The sequence below is a fragment of the Varanus komodoensis genome, unplaced genomic scaffold (genome assembly GCF_004798865.1).
Source record: "Varanus komodoensis strain SLA01 unplaced genomic scaffold, ASM479886v1 scaffold1139, whole genome shotgun sequence".
Classification (NCBI taxonomy): Eukaryota; Metazoa; Chordata; class Lepidosauria; order Squamata; family Varanidae; genus Varanus; species Varanus komodoensis.
The window spans coordinates 1-11,906 of NW_025335327.1; the positions used below are offsets into that span (position 1 = coordinate 1).

The 11,906-nt window shown below is 40.0% G+C and overlaps 1 protein-coding gene across 1 annotated transcript; it reads left to right on the forward strand.

The window, feature by feature from the left end:
• The first annotated feature begins 1,705 nt into the window (after positions 1-1,705).
• Positions 1,706-10,376, forward strand: LOC123018717 (inhibitor of Bruton tyrosine kinase-like). Its single transcript, XM_044421052.1, has 5 exons — positions 1,706-1,999; positions 2,926-3,043; positions 4,075-4,255; positions 5,630-5,753; positions 10,168-10,376. The coding sequence occupies exons 1-5, from the start codon at positions 1,853-1,855 to the stop codon at positions 10,354-10,356; spliced, it is 759 nt and encodes a 252-aa protein (XP_044276987.1). The 5' UTR covers positions 1,706-1,852; the 3' UTR covers positions 10,357-10,376.
• The last annotated feature ends 1,530 nt before the right edge of the window (positions 10,377-11,906 follow it).

The following is an 11,906-nucleotide window of genomic DNA, read 5'->3' on the forward strand; positions in this document are numbered from 1 at the left end:
CTTTGATTGTGTGGATCACAACCAATTGTGGCAAGTTCTTAAAGAGATGGGAGTACCAGACCATCTTATTTGTCTCTTGAGAAACCTTTATGTGGGTCAAGAAGCAACAGTGAGAACTGGACACGGAACCACTGATCGGTTCAAAATTGAGAAAGGAGTTTGGCAAGACTGTATACTGTCGCCCTGTCTATTTAACTTATATGCAGAGCACATCATGAGAAAGACGAGGCTAGATGAATCACCAGTCAGATTTAAGATTGCTGGGAGAAATATCAACAGCTTCAGATATGCAGATGTTACCACTCTAATGGCAGAAAGTGAAGAGGAACTAAAGAGCCTCTTGATGCAGGTAAAGGAGGTGAGCACAAAAGTTGGCTTGAAATTCAGCATTAAGAAAACTAAGATCATGACATCCAGTTCTATCACTCCCTGACAAATAGATGGGGAAGAAATGGCGGTACTGACAGATTTTATTTTCCCGGGCTCCAAGATCACCATGGATGGGGACTGCAGCCAAGAAATTAACAGACACTTGCTCCTGGGGAGGAAAACTATGGCAAATCTAGACAGCATCCTAAAAAGCAGAGACATCACCCTGCCAACAAAAGTGCGTATAGTCAAGGCTATGGTTTCCCCAGTTGCAAAGTATGGCTGTGAAAGTTGGACTACAAGGAAGACTGAACGCCGAAGAATTGAGGCCTTTGAATTGTGGTGCTGGAGGAGACTCCTGCGAGTCCCCTGGACCGCAAGGCGATCAAACCGGTCAGTCCTAGAGGAGATCAGCCCTGACTGCTCTTTAGAAGTCTGGATACTGAAGATGAAACTCAAATAGTTTGGCCACCTAATGAGAAGGAAGGATCCCTGGAGAAGAGCCTAATGCTGGGAACAATAGATGGCAAAAGAAGAAGGGGACGGCAGAGGATGAGGTGTCTAGATAGATTCACTGAAGCAGTTGGTGTGAGAAGTGGACTCTGGGAGATGGCAGAGGAAAAGAAGGCCTGGAGGAATGTTGTCCATGGGGTTGCGATGGGTTGGACACGACTTCACACCTAACAACAACAATGTTCAGAGAGGTAGTTGTATTTGTCTGGTCTACAGTAAATCAATTAGTTTTGTAGCACCGTAAAGATGAACAAATTACTTATGGAATACGTAGTTATGGAGGTCAAGGTGAGACTGATGGTTGGCAGCATGAAATAGATAAGTCTGGCAGCTTTAGTTATTGCTTTGTTTTGAAATTCTTTCTTGCTGAAAGATTATCAACTGGAAAGACAACATGCCAGTTTTGGCTTGCATTTATTGGACATAATTAGTGTGGTAAATAACTTGTAAATATAGCACATTTATGAGGTACTGTCTACTTTTGAGTGTACATTTTTGCACTCAAATTACTGCAAATTGTTACAAGATGATTGTATTTGGTTTTGTTTCTCAGAACTAGCTATACAGATCTCTTTTTCCCAGTATGTGATGGAAATACCTAAATAATAATCTAACTTCTGTTGGAAAGGTTGGATAAATATTAAATCTGGCTTAAATCTAGCTTAATTACTAATGTAGGTAATTAAGATTCTAGACTAATCCAGATTCTTTATCATATTTTTGGAGGTGCAGAAATGTTATATTTTATTTTGAAATTTTTATCCTAAAGTTCTCCAAGGTTCATGAAGACAGTGGTATAACAGCTGAATCTCTTTAGAAGAGATACTACATGCATATTGTCTAAAATATTATTTAGAAAATGATTTTGCTTTGGTTTTGAATAAGGTAGTGGAGTTCCTAACAGAGAGGCCCATGAGAGATGCAGTGTTTTTTTTATCTCTCTTAGATTCCCAGACTAGTGGAAAGCTTGATGGGTCATCAGTGTTCTCAGGTGGCAGCCGCTACAGATCATACACTTGTGTTAACAGAAGATGGATGTGTGTACACCTTTGGTGTCAATACTTTTCACCAGCTGGGTGTTCTTCCTCCCGTGCCTAACTGCAATGTCCCCAGACAGGTAAAATAATCCTTTTAGTAATTGGGTAGTTTTTGTTTGCCTTTACATTAGAGTGTGTGTTCATGTACATGAGCATACTCCCAAGTGTACACACACTTTTGCATGCCAGTTGCTGTGCAGGAGTTCATCTGTGGCACTTGATGGAAAATGCTTAAGGTGGCATTGGTTCATTCAGTGCTGGAGAACTGCATGACTGTAACTTCTCCAGCCTCATTCATAACTGTGTTTGTAACATAATACAAAAGGAGTGTACATTTTTAGAAGAGTTGATTAGATTGTCCCCTTGCAGTGGTTTAGTCCTTCAATTCTGTTGGATTGTGGTAATGAATCTGGGTAGTAAATCTTTTCCGAAACAGAACTGGAACTTTCAGGAGAGGGAGAGCAAGAGAGAGACTTCAGAAAATGAGCAGAACACAGTCTTAATACCTGAGAAATATTGTTTGGGAATGAATGGTTATGATTTTGATGTAATTAACTCTCTGAATGATGTAATAATGAGTGAAATGGTTAATAATTGTAATTGGAATAATGTTTTAACAATCCCAAGCTCTTATGACAAGTGTGCTATAAAAATATATATAATTTCGAGGGTGAAAGTGCTGCCTAGTAAGTATAATGTGACTGCAGCTTTCTATTCTAGTTGGTGAACAAGCAGTCTCTGTGGCATTTGAAACTAAAAATACATTGCATTGTTTTACTGGGAAGAGAATTCTAGGGTTGTGGTGTCATCACTGCAATGTTCAATGTCCAGCCGTCTATTTTTTGATGGCTCATTCATAGGAATACATCTTTTCTAAGAATGCTTGTACTTGCTTTGTCACTTTAGAATGCCAGTAGTTTCTGTGTTCCCGAAGATATTGAATAATATTCAATTAACAGTAGATAACAGTAGATAACGCTTGCCTGTCTTTGGGTTTTTCATACAGGTTCAAGCAAAAAATCTTAAAGGAAGAATAGTGATTGGTGTGGCTGCAGGCAGGTTCCATACAGTACTGTGGACCAAAGAAGCAGTATACACAATAGGACTGAATGGAGGACAACTAGGTGAGAGGGAACATTTTAACTCTGGGGTGTTATCTGGAGGAAAAAAGTTTAATGTTGCCATTCTTCTTAGAAAATCTGAAAAAAGCTTTACAATCCAGTTGCTATTTTGCTAAGAAGATGCTGAAGCTCAAAAATATCTTGGAGGTGCTTTTAAAGGTTCAGGCTGGAAAAGGATTGGACAGGTTTCTTTCCCCCCTCAAGATGACAGCCTTGCGAATAGTTACCATGGTCACTACTCAAATTCTGCTAAAAATGTATGCACGCCGAGAGGGTGGGTGGTACAAAATGAAATAGATAAAACTATTTTAAAACAGAAATCACACAAGTGGAATAGTTCCCACCTCATGTTCCATGCCCACTATAGAAATCTGGATGAGTACAGGGTTCTCTAATCAAGTAAAATATTCTAAATGGACTTTGGCATTTGAACCTAAGATGTTTATAGTCAATTGGCCCAAACTGGCAGGGTCCCATGAAATAACATCTGTCCTAAGGAGGCTGGATAATGAAGGCTGATAAGGCTATATAATCTTGAGAAAGTCCATTTAGGCATAACTTCTGAGAAATGTTTTCCAGATGAAAGTACCATACTTACATGTATCTAACATACAAGTCAAAAATAATTTTATTTCTAAATGCTTTAAACTGTATTTAATTCTCCCTCTAAAATTCTCCCTCTAAATTCTCCCTGGGTTTGGTTGAGGGGCTAAGCAGGGTATTATCTGATCATTATTATTTTGCTGATCTTTCTGCTGTACAATCCCAGAAATCCACAGAATTTTCCAGTTTCCATTTTAGTGTATACTTTTCCTGCCAAAATGCATATCATTTGTAGCAGACCTCAGAGCTACCGACTGGGGATAAAATAGGTGGGCCAATGGTCTAATTCAGTACTAGGTTTCTAAAACCTACAGAGAGGAGAATATCTGGGTGGGTGGGTAGGTGGGCAACACTTACTTTTTCCTTTCCTTTCAAATGCCTGATAATGGCTCTGAGAAACTTGACATTTAGGGTATTCTTTTATGCTGTAGGATACTTGCTAGATCCTAATGGAGAGAAGTGTGTAACTTCGCCTCGCCAAGTCTCTGCTTTACATCACAAGGACATTACTATATCTTTTGTCACTGCAAGTGATGGTGCCACAGTTTGTGTTACTGATCGAGGAGATATCTATTTGCTCACCGACTATCAGTGCAAGAAGATTGCTTCCAAGTGGGTGCTTTTCTCCAGAGAAATACAGAATCTTGCCTTTGCTGGTTTGTTTAACTGTAGCAAATGAATGGAAAGGCACTGTTGTTCAGTACAGTAATTCCTTGTTTGGAGCATGCTTATGTTGCTGACATCTGGTCCTAGACCATCTAAGATGTGATGCTGAAGGCCACAAGTGGAAGGGCTAATACTGCTTGTTTCCTGTGCAGTCACAAATGGCTTTGCTAAACTTGTGCTGTTAATTGCACGAAACAGACTTCTGCATTCATAACCAGTTTGGATACAGTTTGACTTCTCTTGTAACATAACAAAAATACCATTAAGCACAAGTCAAGGTTTGCAAGTAAAACAACCTAGCTTCATTAGTTTGGTGAAATAAATAATTTCTTATCATTTCTTAAATAATTTATCAAAGGTACTGGTATTGTTCTGTTCAGCGAAAACAGTAAAGAGCCTTGTAGCACCATAAAAGAATATAGCCCACTTCATCATACTGATTAAGTCATATAATTTTTGTTTTCATTTTTAAGGACCTACAAGACTCTATTATTCTAAAAACAATTGATTGTTTTACAATTCCTAAATAGTTCTCACAGAATGCTTTCTAGTTTGTTGGAAATTGGAACTATACTATTTCATCAACATAATAGTCCTTTTGAGTGCCCAAAGTGTTTCTCATATATCACTTCAGTAAGCATTACTGCTCTTTCAGTAAGGTGGGTCACTGTGATTTTACTATTCTTATTTTTACTCTCATTCCCATATTGCAGGTAGGAGGTTGAGGGGATTGTAGCTTGCCTAAGACCACCTACTGAGTTCATGGTAATGGTGAAATTTGAACTCTGGTCCCCATAGTCAGTGTTTCACCCACCAGCTCTCACTAGTGTAGCTTGGATTGGGGTTTTCATTTTAGCACTGAACTATTAATTTAGTCTGCTTTCTAGGTCTGATTGTCAGGGATATAGAAATTTTGAATGCTATCCTTCATGTTTTGCTTTGCTGCTATTTAGCGTTATACTTAGATATATTACAGTTATACCAAAACTGCTTAAAATAAAAAAAACCAATGATATGGTTAATATGCACCATAGTTAATATGAATCATGAGTCAAAAACTTGCTTGTTTGAATAGAGCAAGATGTCAAATTTTTACTTATATCAGTGTAAAAGCTTATGCTTTTCTCTTTGCTTATTATATGCAGCTGTGCTGGATTAGGTTAAGGTTCAGGTTCTTTCATCTGTACTATGAAAATCGCTATGTAGACAATTAACAAAATAACATGTAAATCTAGGGTTATTTTCCTTAATATATTAGATTCTTTATACTTTTGGATTGTGCATCAATCAGAATGGCTTTTTTATGTTTTCATTGTTCAGGCAACTTAACCTAAAAAAGGTTCTTGTTAGCGGAGGCTTCTTAGAGTACAAAGTGGATCCTCAACATCTTAAAGAAAATGGAGGCCAGAAGATTTGTATTCTTGCACTGGATCAAGCTGGAAGAGTAAGTTGACTGATACTGTGTGCTCCACCTTTTTAAAGGACGGGTGGTGATGGGACACTGCTGTGATGCATAAGAATATTATCCAATTCATCAGGACACCCCTTTGGATAGAATAGGATATGAGAGCCTAGACCTGACATTGAGGCAGTGATACAGATTAGGGATGTGCAGGGTGGTGGCCATGCACCACCACCAACAGCCTGCTGCTGGAGTTGGTCAAGGTGGTCTTGAGCATAATATTGGAGAACCCCAGAGTGTTGGCCTTGAGAAATGTCAATATTCATTCTGAGGCAACCTTGGCTGGGCCTGCTCGGGACTTCATGGCCCTTGTGACAACCATGGGGCTGTCTCACTCTTAATTGGCCAATGTATAGGTCAGGACATACTCTTGGTTTAGCCTTTGTTTCTTGATGTAGGCCGTGTGGTCTGGTAATTGGGGATTGAAGTAGACCCATTGGTTGGACCACTGTTTGGTGAATTTGGGATTATAGCATCACCCTCTCCCTGTGGAGAACACACATTAAGCACACATTAAGATGGTCCTGCCCTGGTGTCCTATGGAATCTGATGGATTCCTGAATGTCCTGGAGAAATTTCTGGTATCCAGGGCTAGCAATCCTGTTGGTTTGCCTGCCGAACTATGAAATGTTGAAACATGGTTGCTCACAAGTTCCCTTTCTGTAGCTGTGGACTCCTCGCGTTCACTGAATCTCTGGTGAGTTCCAAGTGATGAAACTGACAGGGAGGTGGCTACAGCAGAAGTCTCACTGTAAGGCTGGCCAGACATGTGTGGAAGCACATAATGAAGACTACTGCATAGGGATGAGGGCAGCGGAAAAGGTCTACTTTGCTGCCTCTATTGCATCCCAAACATCAGTCCAGCCGAGCTTTCTGGATGGTTTGGGGTTACTTGCCCTTTTCCCTAGTAAATTTTATTTTGGAGCCCTTGGAGGCCAGCTGTATTGATTTTGTGAGGTTGTTTGAGTATTTAATTTCTTGCCTTTATGCTGCTTGTAGCATGGTATCTAGTGAGGTGTCTAATACTCCATCTGGTTCAGTGATTTGGGATCATTTTCAGTGCTCCAAGGATGTAGGCAAGATCCTTGCAGCTGTTTGGCCTATGACATACCTTCCCAATCCTTGCCTGTCTGTAGTTGTTGGTTGGGTGGGTCCAGGCAGTGGTGAATGCATCATCATTTGAAGGAGCAAGATGCCTGAAAGGCGGTACAGTTCCTTCTTGGGGAGGTTATGCATTATTCAATCCATCTTCTTGCAGAGTAGAGACAGAGATTAATATAACATGGTTCACATAGCATGAGAAGCCACGGTATAATCTTATTGTGGTGTCAGCCAGATCCAGTTCCTGATTTCCTGTGCGGTAGGAATAGTTTTCTGAAACCACAAAAGGAATTGACAGTCTATTCTAAGATGTCCATGTTTCACCATGGCTTCTGCAGTTATCTGGAATTGGGATTGTCATTTTACCTTTGTTGGTATTGCAACATCATATAGTATCCTGGCATTAGTAGCTATGGAAATGACCATTTCACACCTTCAATCTCCACTGCCCTTAGCTCCGTACGTCATTGCTTGTTTTATTCCCATTGGCTGACCAATGTGTCCCATCTCCCTCTTCAGGTTTGGAAATAGGGATGATATGAAAATTGCAGCAGAATTGTTTACTTGCATCTAATAAAATTGCAGTAGGGGCTGGGAAGCACCACAGAAAGACAGGTACACTTGGGAGAGGGGACGCACCTCAGGAGCACAGTCGGGAGGATCCTGCTGTGGCCCTAGGCAAAAATAGGAAAAAGGTGGGAATTTCTTTCAAGGGGGACTGCCACAATATGTGTCCATGCTGGAAGGACAGAGCAGGCAGTGGGCCAACGGTGCTGCCCAGAGAACCATGTGGTCATCTGACCAGTAAGTTTGGGCAAAAATCCATGCACTGTGGGGACTGAGTAGGGCTGTTTGTGACTCCAAAGGCTGCAGTCATTATGATAGGAGGGCAAGGTGATATCAGTTGCTGACAACACCCAGTACTATTCCTCAGTAACACCTGACTCAGGAGAGGCTGTGCATGTTCTGAACTGGCACCTGGATGCAGTGATGGCTTGGATGAGGGCCAACAAAATGAAATTGAATCCTAACAAGATAGTCAGTCAGTCAGTCTCTCTCTCTCTCTCTCTCTCTCTCTCTCTCTCTCTCTCTCTCTCTCTCTGTGGGGGGAGGGCACAGGAATGAGTGAGTTTGCCTGTTCTAGACAGTGTCATGAGCTGGTCCATTCCCTCTTTGAAAACTCAAAACAGTCCTTTGAAAGTGCTCTTCTTTCGAGACTCCATGGATAACAGAACAGTTAGAGCTCTAAATAGCTTTGTACCAAATCAGAAAGAGAAGCCTCTGCTCAGGTAAAGGGTTGAATCCAAATTGGAAACTTCCTGTAGCCCCTCCCTTTCAGTAGAGCTTCTGACTTCACCTTCAGGATGTCTGTCACTGCTGGAGAGCAAGATGAGGTGAACAGTGAAGCCTCTCTAAAGGAGCAACTCATTTCTTCTGACATCTTCTGACTAGGTCAAGAACTAGGTCTTGCATCTGTTCTTCTCTCCTCCTGAAAACCCTCCCCTTCCAAAACAGGCTGATTCTCATGCTTGGCCTGAGAAACTTTTCTAGGTACAGTTGAAGGTGCATCAGAGGCTCCTCTTCCTTTTCAGAATGTGACAATGCAGTGTGCGAGAGACAGGGTTGCACTCCCTCAGAAAGGATAGGTACATTATAGGGCTGCTCCTGGTTTCATCATTGTCCGAAGTGGCATCAGTTAAAGATGCAGTTCTTTACAGAGACCTGCCCTGAGTGTGTTGCCTAGTCAGTTTGTTTGTAATTATGTGTCGTAGTGGTTTTATATTGATTGGAATGTTTTATTATTTATATAAATGTTTTAGCATTATGTATTCTAATTGTAATTTAATTCAGATATATTTAAATGTTTTTAATTTTGTAAACTACTTAGAGATATTTTTAAGAACATACAGCAAAATATACATTTATTTATAAATAAATACATATTTTACTGGTGTGCTGTAGCATACTTATGGCATCAGCTACTAAATGCAGATACAGCATGTTTGCAGTAGTGATACCTAAGCTCTCTTCTGACTATTCACACTAATGTTCTTAACAAGAATGTGACATGTAATAAAAGAAAACAATGGGTGAACATCTGTTTTCATATAGCTTTATGGTTGGTGGGAATGAAGCTTCTGAAATGATCATTCAAACATTTCTGAAAGAAGTGAGAGCGAGAAGAGAATTAGTTGGCTTTTAAAAATATTGATGCCTTTAAACAGCTACAGTGATTTGATTGTCATAAAGTAATTAGGAGCTTATGTGTGTTTTTCTCTGCAGTAAAAGTGTTCAGATTAAATTGCATTTGTTAAAATATGTGGCTGATGTCCTGTGGAAGCAAGCTTATGTCTCTTAACCAAAAGACTACTGTCAATCTGCTGTGAGGCAGTTTATCATTTAACCAAAAAGATAACCATTGCAGTTTTATAGATAGAATGTAGGACTGGGACTCAGGAATTTTTGGTTCTAGTGACCACTCAGCCATGAAACTCACTTGGTGGCTTTGGGTCAGTTGCCAACACTCAGCTAACTTACCTCACAGGGTTCTTGTAAGGATTGGTGAGGTATTGATGGAATTGATGAGAACATTGTAAAATGCTTTCAGTTTCTTGCAAGATGAAACAAACAGTAAATAAATGTAATTAAAAAAACTCTAAAGCTTTTGAGGTAAAAAGATAACTCTAGCTTAAAATTGTGTATATTGAATAAATTGTACATGAAGAACAAGCTCCCAAATGGTTTGAAATAACAATAGAAGCTAGCAACTTGTCAGTGCAGTAATCTTGAATATGCACTTGAATATGAATAAGGCACTTGAATGTATAAAAGAGCAATCCTAGGGGCTATAGCCTAACCCTAACCCCTAGACAGCCTCTGAGGGGCTGTAGGATATTTAGACTCCCAGACCTGAGGTCAGAGACAGAGCTCTGACGGCACAGCTGAGAACTGGACCTTCACTTCCTTTGCCCTTGCAGCTGGCTGGTGAGGTCAGGAAAGTAACCACATAGAGGGGTCAAAGGAGGGTGTTTTGGTTTAGGGTATGGATATTCCCAACTGGATATAATATAAACTGGATATTCCTAGATATGTTCTCTAGCCTTCTTTCCCTCTTGGGCTAGCAAAAAAAAAAAAAAAAAAAATCAGGAGGGCTGAAGTTGACGAGGTGAACTTCAGCTCCATCTCTCCTTCTGCTCTGCTCTGCCTGTAAGCCTCTGAGTTAGCGGGCTTATGATTGTGCCCCAAGCCTCTCTTATGCACTCCCCTTGTCCCCTGCATTTTGTTCATGTTTTAGGTGTTTTGCTGGAAATCTGCCAACAGTCCCATGAAGCAGTGCCGATGGGTCTATGGCCGCCAAGTCTACATGACTGATATTTCGTTAAATAGGAGCGAAATGATGTTTGTTACACAAGATGGTGAAGCTTTCAAAGGGAAGTGGATGGATGGAAATAAACTTGCGGAAAAGAAAGGTCAGTTATCTTGACTTCTGTGTTAATTTTAGCAAAGTTGAACTATTTGGGAGAGCATGCTGTCAGGAAGATCTTTGCCAATCTGTGTAAATTTGAGTATACCAGTTATGTCTACCTCCTGAACGAAGGGGAAAAAACACTGCTTATTTCTACTTTTGGGACAACACTACCGAAGCCAATCTAATAAATTGTCTTGACTTTAAATTACTTATTCCTATGTAATTTAAGTGCCTTACTGGTCCTACATGCATGAAATGGTGACAAATGGTGGGCTAATTAACCCATGACTTACCAAGTTGCCCACTATGAGTGCCACAGCTGCTGTATACTAAGCAATGTGTTGTAATGTGATGTGTGAACCTGGACACTGGATTTTTTTATCAGTTAAATAACCCAAAGTTAACCAGTTATTCATAGGTTAACTTGTTTAATCCATAAATAATTCATAGACCTGGTTCACACAGAATGGCAACATAGAATATGGATTGACTTTGGTTTGTTCTTGAATCATAGCTTGTCCCATGTAAACCTGGCAATATAGTTTAACTATAGGTTGATAACAATGAACAACCCAACATTCAGAGCCCAAAAGGAAATGAGGAGTTCTTTCCTGGTTTAACTATGGATTGTTCACTGTGAACATGAAGTGACAACATTTGATTCTACTCATCCTCCACTGATAGGAGTATACGAGGTTGCAGGTTTAGGTTGGAGTGAAGGGGAAAACCTGAGTGGTACTGTTGGAATGATGCTTTATTGCCAGCTGTGAACCTTTGTGTAGTCAGAGAAACTAAGGTTCAGGATTAGTTGTGCATCTAGCTGCATACAACAAAGAAAATCTGAGTAGCTTAGTTCCACTCTTTTTTACATGTAATCTGAGAGGATTCATTTTAGCTTGCTGAGGTATATTTATTGTACTTATAAATCACCTCTCCACTTAAAGTGCCAAGATGAAATACAGTAAAAACATGGTGATTGAAAAATTACACTTGCAGTAGCTGCCTTCTTTGTCCATCACAGGCTAATTGATGGTTGAAATATATGCTCTAGCCTGCTCTTTTCATGTTACTCTCATTAATTGGGTTATTCACTGGGGCATGGTATTTATTCAGCAGCCTTGGTTGTGTCAATGGGCTAAAGTATTTTGTTCCTATGGTGCAGTTGTGTGTTCAGTCGATTTTGGAAGAATTTGAATGGATTTCACTCCCTTTTATAAAGCAAAACTCATTTTTTCCCCCAGTATATCTATATTTCTCAGCAATGTGTAGAAACCTCTGTTTTGTTCATGGCCCTACTGGGTGGTTCTGGACCGTAAATTTGCTCTTAGAAAAAGAGACTGTGCAATGTAGCAGAATAAAATTGACTGGCTGGTGCCATCTAGTGTACTGAACTCGTATGTAAACTTGCAGAAAAATGTTGGGAAAAGGATACATATTTGTTATTAAAAGGATGTTCTTATTGATGACCTACACTACTTTAATGGGCCTTCTTTTGCTTATAGAATTAGAAGAAAAAGATCCAGGAATTAAGGCTTAAGCTATAAGACAGTTGTCTGACATCCTGA